The following is a 17,464-nucleotide window of genomic DNA, read 5'->3' as shown; positions in this document are numbered from 1 at the left end:
CATTTTGAAACTGATATATGTCACCCATTTGTTTAAGTACTTTAAATTTATAATTAATCTATATGACCCACTTGGTTTCCTTATTAAGAAAAAAGGAGAATAATGACCTGTACCTTTCTCTTCTGGTGGGACTGAACAGACCACTTCCAAGTTCAGCACTGAGACACTTGCTCCCAAAGATGAGTCAGATTTCTCAAGGATTGCCTGGATAGGATAAATCGATGAGGAGCAGAAGACAAACTCTATAGAATAGCCATCTTGGACAATAGAAGTCACCCACCTGTTCTTTGTTATAGTGTTCCATTGGGGAAGAAAGTTTTTCAACCTTCACCCCTGCCGTGATTTAGAGCGGATGTCCCCTGACCAATGCTTCAGCCCATCTTGCACCATATTAAAGGGCAGCTTCCCTTGAGGCAAAACAAATTGATTCTGCTGAGGTGTCCGCTAAAAAGGCAGTAGCAGATTTCAGTAATGGTAGAGAATCCAAAATTTCTTCCCTAGGGGTACCTTCTCGGAGATGATCTTCCAATCTTCCCAAGCAAAACAGGAGAGTACGGGATACTGAAGTTGCCACAATATTTGTCTTTAATGTGGCCATAGATGATTCCACAACTTCTTGAGTAGACAGTCCGATTTTCTATCCATCGCATTCTTCAGTTGAGTAGAATCTTCAAAAGGGTAAGTCCGTCTTCTTCACAACTTTGGTAATTGGGATGTCCTCTTTGGGTATATTATCCCATAACCTGGTCTCTTCCAGATCAAAGAGTAAGCGGTTCTTGAAGTCTTTAGGAATGTTCAGATGTTTCTCTATCTTCCTCCATTCATCTAAAACAAGATTTTCAATAATAGGAAAAACTCTGGTTTTCTTTTGTCTCAGTCCCCCTAATAATTCATCTACCACGGACTTCTCTTCTGTCTCATCTTTAATTTTTAGGGTATCTCCTAATGCTTTTATAAAAATATCCAAATCCTCATTAGCAAACAAATATTTCAGGTCATTTACAACGTGTGGTTTCATAATCATCTCCTGATCTTCTGATTCCACCTCATATGAACAAGATGGCTGTTCTTCATCAGGTACCATATAACCAGGGCTAATTCTAGGTCTCTTTAAGGGAGGTCCTTATGAGGCTTTAATCTCTTCGCTCATTATAATCTGTAACTCATCTAAAAAGGAGGGTTTTTCTTCTTTAAGGACCTATTTAAACATTCTTTAGATAGACTCTTCTTATAGGAGACATCCAATTTCAAATCTGACAACGCTTGGAAGGAGCCTTTTTAGGCCTATCCTTATCTTTCTCCTGCTAATAAGAAGATATATAGGGAGTACTAATGAGAGAGTGGCCCCTGTAGGAGACGTGAACTCATGGTGCTTATAAGGGAAAAAAAAACCCATTACCATAAAAAGCGTTTTCACTTACAGAGCGCAGGGTTTAATATACTCACTCTCAAACGTCATCACCCGCAGCCCGTCTCCCAGGCTGCCCCATTTCCTATTGCCGTGGTCTCCGCAACATCACTTCCGGTCACCGATGATGTGCCGACTGCTGCAGACCCCATAATGAGCCTATGGCAGCCAGCACGCCCCGAGGGGCATCCCAGACCTGGATACCCCAAGTAGAGCCCAGAAAGCTCAGACGAGGGAGGCCTGGGAAGGTACGAAACCTACACTCCCCCCTGGAGGATATAGAGAGGATTTTACTCTCAACCCTATCCCCTGTAAGGACAGGAAAAACACTGGTGGGAGGTTGAGGGAGAAGCCTTAAATACTCTCAATTTCCTGTCCCTACAGAGGAAGGGGAAGCATCCTCCAGGGGGCCGACATGGGGGACAAAATGGAAAATAGCATTTTAGGGGCGTTAAGGGGAGCCGCCATATGGGCTTAGATTGTCACTCCCCATGAAAGACAAGAGTCTGTCCCATTTTAGACTAATACAAAGTGTGATTTGAACCTTGTAATAGAAGATGTGGAGCGTTCCCATATACTGTCATACTATAGTATGGCAGTATTTGGTAGGATCAAAAAACCTAGGGTTAACGTACCCTAGGAGGTCTGAAAAATAGTTACAAAAATATATATATATTTTTTTTAAAACTAAGAATTCTATTCAAATCACCCCCCTTTCCATAGAAATGAGATAAATAAACAGTAAAAATTATAGGTATCACCGCATCCCAAAATGCCCGATCTATCAAAATCTAATAACTGGCATTTAACCCCTCACAGAAAATAGCGCCCAAAGTTGAAAATGTCACTTTTTTGCAAAAAATTTAAAAAAAAAAAGCGATCAAAAGGCTGTACAGTGCGCAAAATGGTGGCATTGACAACATCATCTCATCTTGCAAACAATTACACCATATACAGTGCCCTACAATTATGAAAAAGTTATTAGCACCAATTTCTTACACATTCGCAACATTTAGAACATCTGAAATAGAAAATAAATGTGTCTTGCTGATGATAAAAAAAATGTCCGGTGGCCTTAAGTGCACATTTCAAAAAGTCCCCAAAAAGTTGCAAAAATTGCAATGCGCCAAAAAGAGGCTCAAAGAAGACAGAAGGAAGAAAAATAAAGATATATTACGATCCCCGTAGATTTTTGAAGGTGGGGAGCGAAAAATGGAAACTCAAAAACTAAAAAGGTCCTCAGCGTTAAAAGGGTAAATATCATGAGGAATATAAAACAGAAAGTATAACTGATTTTAATCATATAAATAGTAACATTTTATTGCTCAAATCAGAAAACCTCTTTAGAGTCTCTAGTTTCATGTGAAACCAGTTCAATACAATATTGTTGCATACGAAGATAACCTTAAACCATAAGAAAAAATATTGAGACAACCAATAGGTGTATATAAAATAGTAATTTTGTGAAAAGCATCACAAGATAATGTTGCTTAGACAAACGTATCTAGACATATAAAAAGGTGAGGGAGAGAAAGGAATTAAAGGAAGATATAAACAGCTAAAATAATGTGTTGGTAACTTTAATGGTTATGCATAGTACAATGAAGAATGACAGAAATTTTTAATTGACCTGTTTTTCATTTTCATCTTCCAGTCTGAGCCTGTCCTCTATGCAGTTTCTGGCCTGAAGGAATGCCTTTCTCTGGGCCCTTTCTGTCAAAATCCGTACGAAGACCCCGGACAAATTTACACTGACAAAAAGAATAGTATTGGCCACAAGCTGAAAAAAACAAGGAGATATTATTAGCCTTGAGAATTATAATACAAAATATTTTTTGAAAATAGATTTACTTTACAATGTAAATTTAGTAGTCAAAAAGTTCTGTACTACTTACAGTATATTTTTTTTTCAAAGCCTTATTTTCAAGAACATAAATTTCTATGATTAGACATGAGTGAAATATATGATAAGATAGGTTTGTGTCAATGCCGTTCTAAAGCTAAGATGAAGGATTTTTTTCCACACTATAAGTCTGCATTCACATGACCGTTAGGGGACGCATATACGGCTACAGGCTTGCCGGCCCATAGGCCGGAAATGGGTGCACGGAGCAGTAAAGTGCAGCACACGTGTGGCACCATACCGCTCCGTACACAGGAAAATGATAGAATGTGTCCTCCCCTATCTTACGGCCGTGCATCTCTTTGGAGAGGGGAGTGTCAACCCTCCTCCTCTCCATTACGCCGGATGTATGTCCGCCAAGTTACGGCCCAGCGGACATACATTCCTGTAAATGCAGCCTAACATTGTTGGTCTTATTATACCTTGTACGCCAGTTTTCTGGCGTAGAATTCCTCAGGGCGGAGACTGTTAGTATATTCTATGCCTCCTGCAAGGAGGAATATTTCCCCCAATATTTCTGTGTTATACATTAAAACTATTGTCAGATTCATATTTCAAATATTTTATATATTTACTAAGCAAAAACTGAGCAAATAGTTGACATGGTCAAGTGACCTTTAATATTTGATATAAAACAGTTTTTTGTTTGCATGCATTATTGATGCTAGATACAAGGTACATCTGGAAAATTGACAAGGGAATATAGGTAAAAATGCACGTGATGATTTATGAAAAAAGTAAATAAACAAGTTCTGTCTATAGCACAAATATTCTACAAACATGTATTAAAAGGTGTATTACCATGAAGAAAAGATTACCAAATATGCTCAAGATAACAAAATTAAATTCACTGCAATTAACAAAAATGTCACAGATATAATTAAAACCTGTCTCTATAAGTCCTGGTGTTTACAATTTTGGTTATTCCTGATCCAACCATAATTCAGACTATGGCTACATGCACACTGCAGTTGCCTGCTGTACCACAGCACGGCAGGCACATGGCAGTGCCGGGGAGAGTAGGAGGGGGATAGCGACGCTCCCCCCCCCCCTCCATAGAATTATATATGGCGTATCCCGTCGAAATGTCCTATCTTTCTACGGGGTATGGAGCAGTACGATATAGAATCTTGTACATAACCCGGGACTGCCTGTATACCAATTTTCCACATGTTTTTATTAATTTGTGTGTAAGTTTGAGGGAATCAGGATATTAGGTAAATTACTAATATATACAGTACAGACCAAAAGTTTGACCAGAGCAGAAAACTACAAATATATAGGTGGTATACGTCATTCCTATTGGGTGTAGGGTGGTATGGGTAGGGTACCAACCCGAATCAGAAAATAGCAATAACCCGCCACTCCAAATTTTTGAAAAAAGATAATTTTCACTTTATTTTATAAATTAATAGTAATCCGAAATATATTTGATGTTTTGGTCTCACTGAACTTCATCAGAAACGGATTACTGTGGGGTAAAGTGGATACTTTTCCGATGAGATGGGGCGAGATGCCGCTCCACCCCAAGATGCCATGCTAACTGCAGTCTAGTGCTGGCTACTATCCTATCCACTTTGCCCCCAGTAATCCGTTTCTGATGAAGGTCAGTGCCACCAAAATGGTCACCAACTCCACAGTCCTGTTTATCTAGTCACTCTCGCAGTGTCCAGATAAATACAGACATTTCTTTCCAGTGCCTGATCTATAGCAGAGGAGCTTCCTTCCTTAGCCTGTGCATAAAGTGTAGCCACATTCATCTCAACTAAAAATGGGATCAGGGGTACACAACTCATGCTGACAGGCCACATGTGGCCAGTCAAGCCAATGGTTTTGGCCTGTCTGACAGTCAGACTCCAATGAGTGCCTCCATAACTGATGGAAGCATTCATGGGTACAGCAGTCTGAGTGCAGCTCAGAAGTCCTCACTGCTCCCAGGTGCTAACCTGCCGCTCCACCCTGTGTCCTGCATTAAGGACAGAGCACCCCCATAAGCAGGACCCAGGAGTGGCAAGTACTTATCAGTACTTGCGCAGCCCTGCTCTCGGTCCTGATAAAGCTGAATATAACCAGTGTGGGACACAACCCAGAGATGCACATGGAGGAGTGAAAACACTGCAGTGTAGTGTAGGGAGGAAAAGAGAAGCCAGGAAAGGAGAGGATTTATTTATTTTTGTTGTCTGCTCTTGGTCTCCAGTATTTGTAGTTTTATGCTCTGGGAAACTGCATTATTTTAAGTCTCGAATGTGGGCTCCAGTATTAATTGCCTGCTCTGGGGTCTCCACCATTATTGGCTGCTCTAAATGCAGTATTTGGTTTCCATTGTGGTATTTATTGCCACTGACTCCAACTCCACAGCCCTGCTGCCAAACTTTATAATATATATATTATATATATATATATATATATATTATATATATATTTTATATATATATTATATATATATATATATATATATATATATATATTTATATATATATATATATATATATATATATATATATATATATATTTTATATATATATATATATATATATATATATATATATATTTTATATATATATATATATATATATATATATATATATATTTTATATATATATATATATATATATATATATATATATATATATTTTATATATATATATATATATATATATATATATATATATATATTTTATATATATATATATATATATATATATATATATATATATTTTATATATATATATATATATATATATATATATATATATTTTATATATATATATATATATATTTTATATATATATATATATATATATATATATATATATATATATATATATTTTATATATATATATATTATATATTAAATATATATATTATATATAATATATATTATATATATATATATATACACATATATATGTGATTGTTCACGGACAGATAGAGATTACATAGATTACATGACCCTTCACCTGCCATTTTATTGACAGGAGTCTTTGGCGGAGGTAAAAGACGAGAGATTTCATATTTACAAGAAAGTGGAGCAGAACTATTAATAGATATATATTGGTAAATTAATATCCTGTCCCCCACACAAGTGGCCAACCCATTAAGGGTACCTATTGATTGTTTTTAAGTGTTTTCACTATATTAGGGCAGTCTGATTTCACAAAATAAGGCAGTCTGTACCATTCACAAGCAAAGCACCATATTGAAACATAATAACTACCCCTGCCCATTCCCGATATTTTAGTGTACACTTGTATGACCACAAGAGCTGTCAGTCTGATATTGCTGATACAGGACAGGTTTTAGAAAAGTGTCCCTCCAATCAGGGACGGACTGGCCATTGTACCCACCGGGAATTTTCCCGGTGGGCCGGTCGGTCCTGGGCAGGTCTGGGGCCAGTCCGCACTCCCTACAACTTTTGATTTCATTTATAGTACCTGCATCGTATGATCGTACAATGCAGGTACTATTAATTAGTACACAGACGCAGCGCAGCACTGCTGCTTCTGCGTCTGTGTATACATTCAGCTACACAGGTCGTGCATTTGACTTCAATGCGCGACCTGTGTAGCGTGGAGGAGGCTGACACTTACCAGCTGTCAGCTGTCCAGTCGCCTGGCTCCGTGTAGCTCCGCGGCTTGGTGTAAGAGGCGCGGAGCAGTGACGTCACTACCCCGCGCCTCTGCACCAGGCCGCCGAAGATCGAGGGAAGACGGGAAGAAACCTGCTCCAAAGAGGTGAGTATTATGGTTTTTTTAAAATTATAGAATGGGGGGCATTATTGTATATCGGGGGGGGGGGCATTATTCTATATCTAGGGCTGGCAGGGGGCATTTTTGTATATCTGGGGCTGGCAGGGGGCATTAATTATATGTCTGGGGTAGGTTGGGGGCATAAATTCTATGTCTGGGGTAGGCTGGGGCCATTAATTATATGTCTGGGGTAGGCTGGGGCCATTAATTATATGTCTGGGGTAGGGGTGTTACATTATGGGGCACTATTTGTGTGGTACTAATATTTCAGGGGGCTCTATTACAGTATTTGGGGCACAGTATTGGTGGTAGCAGAAGAAGGAACAATGGGAAAGTGCAGAACATAAGACGTCTGTGTGGTAAACTCTGCAGGAAAGCTGTGTACCTGGAGGAAGAGACAAGGTGATGGTGGAACTAATGGAGAAGATGAGGAACGAGAACAATCCAGGGACACTCCCATGTGTTTTCTGTAGCTGTATATGATAAATACTGATTTTTTTTCATGTTCGCTTCTGTGTATATATGTAGTATTATAGTATATATATATATATATATATATATATATATATATATATATATATATATATATATATATAATATATAATATAGTTATATTCTTGTACATAGGGGGCAGTATTATAGTAGTCAGAGGTCGCACTAACATTTTTTCAGAAGGGTAATAATACTCCTCTCACCATTTTTGAGGAGTAATTTTAGGCGAGGAGGAGTATGAAATTTTCAGTAATGCATATAAATAAATACTGCCTGCAATCATTCATTTATGCATGAATATGATTGCAGCCAGTGTTTTGTGTGCTTAAATAGCCAATTGAGACAATTGTATTAATTTCACATCATGCATTAAATAATGGGGCAAAAGCTTTCCTTTTGTCTCCTTAAATTATTTCAACCTACAGACCAGACTATAGCGCCCCCCCCCCCTTTCCAGACCATGGCTGACACCCCAGCACCCCTGTCCAGACCTCGGCTCACACCGTAGACCTCCCTCACCCCTGTCCAGACCATGGCTGACACCCCAGACCCCTCAACCCCATCCAGACCATGGCTGATGCCCAAGACTCCTTCTGTCCAGACCATAGATGACCCCCAGCAACCCCCTCCAGACCATGGATCACGCCCCAGACCACCCCTGACCACGCATGGGTGGTGATGCTGGTCATGCATACCTGATTGTGGACAACGCTGGCCGCTAGAGATGAGCAGTCACGATGTCCGTGTTCTGGTTCTACCGTGAGTCCCGGTCCCAAACAGCCCAACAACAATGCGGCAAATTGAAGCTCCTTGCAACTAGCTGTGACTGTGATTGGCCAGGGATGGCCATATCCACCAAAAATCATTGTGGTCTCAGAAATTGACTGAAAGTAGAAGGCCGCTATCACCTAAAATGTAAGGCTGCTTTTACACATTGTATACATGACATATGCCCCTCCATGTATAACCCTGCCTGAGTATCAGGCTGTTGCAGGTGTTACACTGATGTGATTACTCACTATGGAGTCAGCTCTCTGGTTAATCTGTTGTCATCTTGTCCTCTGGTACAGCCCCAGCCTTTCATATCTGCCACAACTATCACACAGAGACAGCGGCATGGGAGTGGGCGTGGCTTCCGGTAGCTCCGCCCACTGTGGCCCGGCTACAGAGAAACAGCATCAGGTCAGGGAGGGGCTGTGTCCCGCTGCTACACTGCTCGGGGTCACACACACAACAGGTCACCTGCACCTCCACAATAACTCCACAGCAGCAGCTGTGCGGGGGCCGAGCTGCTCAGCTCCTTAGTCTCCCCATTCACAGGGAAAAGTCAGTGCGTGTTTAGACGCATGGGGGGCTTTTCAAAGAGTAATACTGCATTTGGAAGCGTCTATGACGCTTGTGGAGGGGTTAATGCGATCTCTGATAGTAGTTATATTCCTGTACATAGGGGGCTGTATTATAGTAGTTATATTCTTGTACATAGGGGGCAGTATTATAGTAGTTATATTCCTGTACATAGGGGGCAGTATTATAGTAGTTATATTCCTGTACATAGGGGGCATTATTATAGTAGTTATATTCCTGTACATAGGGGGCAGTATTATAGTAGTTGGCTTGTATATGGGAGAAGGTATTGTAGTGGTTTTATTTTGTATATAGAAGGCAGGATTGAATGGGTTATTCTAAATGTGTTATTGTAGCAATTTTCTTGTACATAGGAGGCAATATATTATTTCTCTGAATTGTACATGTATGGCACAGGGGAAAGCTATTTAAGGCTTATCGGGTTGTGTGTTTGCATCATTTACTAATCGACAGGTCACATTCTTTGCACATTAGATTCACTTACTAGCAAAAGATGTTATTGTTTTGCATTAAGGCCATCTACCAACAATTTGTCCATTATAACCCCACCCACTTTATCTGACCACACCCATTTGTTTTGACTCCGCCCGTTAAATGGGGCCACTTTTTTCCAGGGCCATTTTAAATTCCCAGTCCACCCCTGCCTCCAATACATACCACTTAAAACATTAATAAACTTTATTATCTGTTGCAGAACCTCATTATACACACCTTATCTGCTGAAGAACCTCATGTGCTGCAGAACCTCATTATACACACAAAACTGTACAAGAAAGTGTGCTTTGGCCATAAGTTAGCTGCACAAACAACAGATAAATAATAGCTCCATTGCCTTCTACTGGTCATTGGCTTAGTGTATGCCCCGTAAGAAACCATGCATTACTGAGCTGAGAACAATGTCAGACTGTTGCTTGCAGCACTTGTTTGTGTGCATAAGGCCTTTATACGATGTACTGTACTGTAAATTTTTAACTCCCTAAAATCTTTTCACAATTCAGGGGTTGTCTTATTCGTAGGGCAGTAAAAACCCACCATAGCACCGATCTTGGGTTAACCATTTCATCGTGCCATCTTAGCTTAGATCATTGCATAGAGCACATGGTTATTTCTATACACTTACATCTGTGTGGAGGCAAGTCTTTTCAACAGATCCTAGCTACCCCAGGATACCAGCTAAAGGGTCTGAGCAAAGGGGATGGCTGCAGAGAAAGTTCAGTGTCTGAACTTTGTGCAATCCCAAAAAACATGAGAGCTGGGAGCCCCTCCCCAAATGGGGACACTCCTTCGATACCTGTACTCCGGGTCGGACTGGCCCACAGAAGTACCAGACAAACCTCTAGTGGGCCCCAACACCAAGTGGCCCTGTTACTGTGACTGACGGGTCAGAGATACTCAGGGCTGAGGCCTAGCCTCTGCCCGAACGCCAAGTTAGACAGGCCTATGCTCTGTTCCGTGCAGACAAAATGAAGTTATCACGTCCGTGCGCACTTTCAATGACATCATCCGCAATTAAACATATGCAGAGCCACTAGCAGCATCAGAGACAGTAAAACGAACCACCAGACAGATGAGTACTATCCTCTAATTTTTGTCTACCTTGGGAGCTCTGTAATAGAGGGCACTGTTACAATATTGGCTACTAGAGGGGCCCTGTACTATATTGGCTACTAGGGGTGCTCTATTATTATATTGGCTACTACGGGGCTGAAATACTATTAAAAAAATAGCACAAACACCAGTCAGACTTAAAGGTTTTTGGGACGGATTATTTTTGCACATAAACAAAACTCTAGAGTTACCACTGACCCCTTCAATAAGTGTGGCAGTTATGGGACTGTTTAGGACTAGCGATAAAGTGAATCAAAAAGAGAGGGTATTGGTACTAAAGCTTATGACAATAGCGAAGGTTCTTATAGTTCGGGAATGGGGGAGTAGTAAGATTCCCAATGTGGACCACTGGTCTGCTCTTACACAAAAGATTAAAAGATACGAACAAATCTATGCTTATAAGAATGGAACCAGAGGGAAATGGGCGGAGATCTGGAGTAACTGGAAATAGGAAATTTATTTTTTTTTCTCTCGCTTGCCAGTGGGGTGGACAGGAAAGGGTGGGGGGAGGCTGTCTTAGTATACGTACAAGGTTAATAATGTATAAAAGAAGAAAATGTCTGGTTTCTTTTTTTTATCATCCTTCGGGATGATAACGGTTTATTCTAGGGTGTGCATGGGGAGGGGAGGGAGAGGGAGGGAAAAGGGTAAGGGAAAAGAAGAAAAAGAGAGAAAGGTTGAAATAAGAAAACTGTTAGCATATACCTGTTATAAGTTGGTCTAAGACCTTGTTAACTGTTATAAATGGAATGGGTAACCGTATATAAATAGGCATAACTACATAAGGAGTACACAGAATGTAAAAGTGCAAATAAGTCGAACCTAAGTATTATATGAACACCAGTGTGTTGACTTTCTAGAATGTATATAAGGTTTTGTTGTGATGAGAGCACTTTTTACAAATGCTTATTTATTTACAATGCATGCCTTTCTTTTATTATTGTAATGTACAAAAAAATTTTTCAATAAAGAAAATGTAAATAAAATAAATAAATTAAAAAAAAAAAAAATCGGTAAAATACAAATTCACACCAATATAAAACATTATCTATCAAGTTATCACAAAAAAAAAAACCTAGTGATGGACATATCATACTTCGATAAGACCATTCATTAACCTTTTATATTCTTTCAGCTTCATAGCGGGATCAACATATAGTAATGGGTATGCAAAAATAGAAAACAGGTTTGGTCTCACCGGTCTTCAAACGGGATACCAGAGGGTCCAGGTTAGGAGACGTCCTAATTATCCCTACAATGCGTTTTCCCTGATCCCCCGTTTTATGCCCCCAGCCCTTACAAGGCTGGTCCCATCTCTATCCCTAATAGTGCCTATTGCACCCTAAAGCTGAAGGGTATAATACATAAACAATTCCCTTTCCTATGCGTTTCGTGCATGGATCTCTGCACTCATCAGGGGAATGCAAACAATGTTTTCTGGATTAATGCTCAATGCTGGCTCAAGCTAACTACATCAAAGCCTAACACATAAATGTAGTAAACCGGGCAGTGGCTCATCTACTACTCTGTTTGTAAACCTGGTCACTAGGTTACAAGTCGGTGTGGGCACCTGATCAACTGCGCATGCACCACATGTAACCCATTTCAGCTCCTCCCACATCCCGCCTACTTCAATCTGAGTGGCTCAGTTGCATCCACGTCACATGGGAGGGAGCACTGATTCATCATACAAGATGGGTTATTTCTCCCACATCCTGCCTACTTTAATCTGAGTGGCTTAGTTATATCCACATCATGGGGGGGGGGAGCTGTGATCTGATATGTGGGATGCATTCCTCCCACATTCACCGTGTCACAGCTCTATTTACACCCTCTGTCACAAACTTCTAATAGGGTTAGTATCATTACGTGGATAGGAGGAGAGAACGTAACCTCCTTGCATCATATTCTCTGATCATATCACGATCGGGAATACTGATCGGGGTATGTAAGGAAGGATGTCCCTTCCTTAGTAGCCGATCTACGGAGGTGTTTATTCAGGTCAATTTTATAGGTGATGCTTTACCAAAGTATATTTGCAGTTTCATTACTGGGGACAATCAAAAATAGACACAATTAGTACGTTCATACACGGGAAGTAACTTACTAAATCATAGACAGAAAAATATACTCAGCAGACTAAGACTAAATGGCGACCCTTGCGTTCTGTGGGCCATGTTAATGTGGGGTGTGTCCCTGTTATGGGTGTGTCCCTGTTATGGGTGATGTCTCCCAAGTTTGTCCCTATTCTCCTCCTAAGTTCACAGACAGTTTTCCCAATGTACTCCATTTTTCAGACGCACATGGCCCTGTAAATTACCCCCTCAGTCTTACAGTTAATAAACTGTTTGATCTTTTAAGACACACTTGTTATGGTGGAGTAAAGGATTTACACCTCTTAATGTAGGGCAGGCAATACAGCCACTACATACAAAGCTCCCTGTCCGTTTCCAAAACATGTGGAATCATGCGGATGCAAAAAGTGGCTATGAACTAGCCTATCCTTCAATGAACAACAATAACATCTTTTATGTCCATTAGCAAAATATTCCAATGTTTTGCCAACACTTTTTTTGCACCCTCTGCCCATTGTGAAAAGTAGCTATTAGTCTGATTGTTTTATCTTCACTGATTTTGGGGTGTTTTTTCAGAAGATCGTTCCGGTTCTTATTAAGAACTTCCTGAAAGGCAGTTCATAATTTTCTATCCGGGTACCCCTTCTCTTGAAACCTGAGGCGTATATCCTTTGCCTGCTTCAGGAATTCACCATTCCTCCTCAGGTGCAGATATTGTCCCTTGGGGATCCCACGCTTCAAAGGGGTTCCAGATCGCTAGGACATTGTCAATGTACCTATGCCACTCTCATGGTATCCATGATATTATCATCATTGAATACCATGGTTTCCTCCCACCAGCCCAGGAGCAAATTGCCGTAGGTTGTGGCACACGGCCAACCCATTGCCGTGCCCCTGAGCTGGTGGTAGAACTTGCCATTAAACAGAAAAGTTTTTAGTGAGGCAGAATTCCAAAGCCCTAAGGATAAAATTGATATGCCATTCTTGGGGTCTCCTTCTTGATCTCAGGAAATGGACAAGAGCTCTTAAGCCCATTCCGTGAGCCACCAGCAGTTCACTGCGTTTTATGCAGTTACCGCTTGAAGAAGAAGAAAAAATCCTTGCTAATTTAGTCATGTCTGCAGGAATAAATAGAACTCACTAAGAAATATGAGGGGGAACCCGACTTTAAGAACAAAGAAAGTGTTTTACAATCTACCATTGAAAAATTTCAATATCATCTTAAAGAACGGAAACACAGACAGTTCATGCATGACCTACAAGTCTTTAACCCCCTAGGCACACCTGGACATTATACTATGTCCCTGCGGCTAGATGCTAAGCGCTCGGGGACGTTCTATAATGTCCTGCTTCTGGCACCGGCTTACGAACGGAGCCGGCACCAGAAGCAGCGGCTGTCAGCTGTCTATCACAGCTGACAGCGTGCGCTAACACCTGCGATCGGAGCTGGCAAGCCGAGGTCAAGCATGACTGCAGCGTGTAAGGGTGTTTCTGCTATGGATTGGATCCCCTGTGCCGTTTACCGGGGTATCCGATCCAGTTCTGGGCAGCCCTGAGGACTGCCGAGTGCCCCGGGACTGCCCGATCTCCTTGGCAGTCAGACCCCTTCCGGGTCTAACTGTAAACTGTCTGTAGAGCAGTGTATTGAACTTGAACCAGCGATCAGATCATCGCTGGTTCAAGTATGTATTAGTAAAAACATGTAACAACACTAAACACTACACACTAGAATAAATAAAAAAATACATAAAAATATAAGCCCCCAAAATGTCAGTTTCCCATCAAAACACTTAATAAAGTATAAAAAATACAAAAAAACACAAAAAAAATCCCACATATTTGGTATTGCCACGTCTGTAACAATCTGTATAATAAAAAAGAATTGTTACTGGACCCACATGGTAAACGCCGGAGACATAATTTTAAATGAATATCTTTTTAAAAATGCTCTAAAAAGTGATTAAAAAATGTTCTGCACTCTAAAATAAGTCCACTAAAAAGAACAACTCTTCTTGCAAAAAATAAGCCCCTAACCAGATTTGTCAGCCGAAAAATAAAAAAGTTATGCTTATGGAAAGATGGTGATGCTAAAGGTTTTCTCCAAATTAGTTTTTATTCAGTAAAAAAAAATCTATATAAAAGAGGTATTTTCGTAATCGTGGCGAACCATAGAATAAAAATAACATACGGTACTATTTTTATTACGTACCAGAAAAGTGTCTCTCATGTGGCAAAAGAAATAAGCCCCTATAGGTACACATTAAAAAAAGAAAAAATTATAGCCTGTACAATGTGACATAGCAAATCTGATCTGGATGGCGCCTCCTTCCCTTCTATGCCCGGCCGTGCGCCCATACAGCAGGATACCACCACACATGGGATATCAGTGTACTCGAGAGAAATTGGGTATCAGACTTTATGGAGCCTTTTTTCATTTAATCCAATGCAAATGTTTAATTTTCCACCCAAGATGAGTGTAGTGTGAAAAAATATTACAATTTGTAGACTGCACCTCCATTTTGTTTTAACCCCTATAAAACACCTAAAGGGTTAACAAACTTCTTAAAAGTGGTTTTTCATACGTTGAGGGGTGTAGTTTGCATAATAGGGTAATTTATGAATCTCGCTATTATTTAGGCCTCTCACAGTCAATTAGAAGTTGAGCAGGTCCCTCTAAATACGGTAAGCAACATGTAGAAGAAAGTAACGGCACTCACCCACTTGTTAGAAAAGTGCAATGTCCTTTATTCCTTTATTCGCTTTCAGTGGCCCTTTCTCAAGCCAATGGCGGCACCCACTGATGACATCACATATATGCACTCATGTGACCACCATTGGGGGGTGCCACCAAGACTGAATACAATGTATACTCTGTTTTGCAATATATCAGCATCATAACAATAGATGCAAGCTATCATGATACAAAGTGTGAAAAGATAAACACAATCACATGCAAACAGGTAAGTAATTAAAATCAAAAGTGAGAGGACCACAGGTCCCAGCAAGCATCAACCTTGCCTAGTTGTTCATATGGACATGAGGTACCACCCTGATATTAAAAACAAACAAAAGGATGGACCACCTTATACTATAGATTAAGGAACTTATGATGCATGCACACAGTCATAAATATAGACCTCACATGGAACATGTATGAGTACTGACCTGAACAGAGGAGAAAATTAATTATGTCTACTGCAACAAAAGTTGCTACGGCATCCATATTATTAATGTATTAATGGCTTCATTATAATCTCAATAGTACAGACCTCTTAAGTGGGTACACAGCATATGGCCAATGGCTGAGGACAAAAAAAAAAAGGAACATACAAATACACATACATAATAATAATGTAGTGGTTTAAATAGATGGAAAGGGGCAAAGTAACCAGGGTAAAGCATCCTCACAAAAACACCCCAAGTTCATTACGGTCGTTCAGGTTCAGAGGTCCCAAAGCTCTGAATTTTATAATATATCTGCTTTCTTGCTGGAGGAGAAGTAAAGAACGATCTCCTCCTGCTGTGGGGCAATTGATTCGCTCAACTCCAGAGAACTTCAACACCCCCGGATCCCCTCCATGTTTTCTCTGTATATGCTCCACAAGGCGAGGGCTGCCATTACCATTTATGATGGACCTTTGATGTTCCCTAAAACGAGTAAACATTTTTCTGATTGTCTTGCCAATATAAAACCTTCCGCATGGACAATACACCACGTAAACTACAAAATCAGAATGACATGTAATAAACGACCTGACAGCATGTTCTACACCTCCAAAACTGATGACCTTCAGTTGGCCATTCAAGGTACAATAGTTACAGTGGCCACACCTGTGGTTACCAGCAGGAGCACATCCCTGGAGCCAAGTGGCGCCCATGGGTGAGAACCTGCTGTGTACCAATCTATCTTTGATGGTCCTTCTACTCCTAAACGTCACTAGGGGTCTGTTGGCTGAGATGTTCCCTAGATCCGGGTCCTGTCCTAAGATGTGCCAATTTTTATGAATTGCTGAACGTATCACATTCTCACATGGGTTGTAATCAAAAGTAAAAGCAAATCTAGTGTCTTTACTCTCAACCGTATTTCCTCCTTTTCTTTAGAGCTTATTTCCTAGTAATTCCTTACGTGACATTTCCATGGCTTTTCTCTGTGCAGAGTCCAATAAGCTCGGCGGATAGCCCCGTTCCAACAGTCTACTTCTCAATTCCTGTACCTGTACTAGGAACCTGTTTTCATCACTGTTAATCCTTCTCAACCGTAAAAATTGGTCGTAGGGAAGGTTACTTTTTGTATGTTCAGGATGGAAACTACTATAATGCAGAATAGAATTGGTAGCTGTGGGTTTAAGAAAGGCTGTGGTGGATAGAGTTCCCCCTGACTCTTTCACCAGGACGTCTAGAAACTCTAGGCCAGTGGTGGCGAACCTATGGCACGGGTGCCAGAGGTGGCACTCAGAGCCCTTTCTGTGGGCACTCAGGCCATTGACCCCAAGATTGTTCACCAAACAGGACCAAATTCACAATCTTCCTGAAGACCCAGGCAATTTGAGAGATGCTGCAATCAGATCTATTTTCAAACGACACTTCATTGGCTGTTTGGAACTGCAGGAAAAGTGAGAAGGTGTTGATAGAGCTGCATTATCTGTGGAGGTCATCCTACTGGTCTCTTCATTCTTACTGTACAGGGAGACCCTGGCGAGAAGTTACAATGATAGTCTGAATGTGCCCTCCGGGGGCCGATATGATTGATAGATGTTGAAGGCCAGGTAGCAATAAGTTACTGCTTAAAATGCAATGTTGGCACTTCACAGTAAATAAGTGGATTTTGGTTATAGTTTGGGCACTCTGTCTCTAAAAGGTTCGC

The 17,464-nt window shown here is 40.5% G+C and overlaps 1 protein-coding gene across 5 annotated transcripts in view; it reads right to left on the bottom strand.

Moving 5' to 3' along the window:
- Positions 1-17,464, bottom strand: part of ADCY1 (adenylate cyclase 1) — a 326,787-nt gene that overhangs the window by 247,746 nt on the left and 61,577 nt on the right. For all 5 annotated transcript variants that reach the window (XM_072153115.1, XM_072153117.1, XM_072153116.1 and 2 more), the window contains exon 2: positions 3,039-3,188. In XM_072153115.1, coding sequence (XP_072009216.1) covers positions 3,039-3,188 — 150 coding nt within the window. The remainder of the gene's footprint in view (positions 1-3,038; positions 3,189-17,464) is intronic.

This window comes from Engystomops pustulosus, chromosome 5, assembly GCF_040894005.1.
Source record: "Engystomops pustulosus chromosome 5, aEngPut4.maternal, whole genome shotgun sequence".
Lineage (NCBI taxonomy): Eukaryota > Metazoa > Chordata > Amphibia > Anura > Leptodactylidae > Engystomops > Engystomops pustulosus.
Note: the sequence above shows the minus strand (reverse complement) of the source record. Positions and strands in the feature narration are given on the sequence as shown.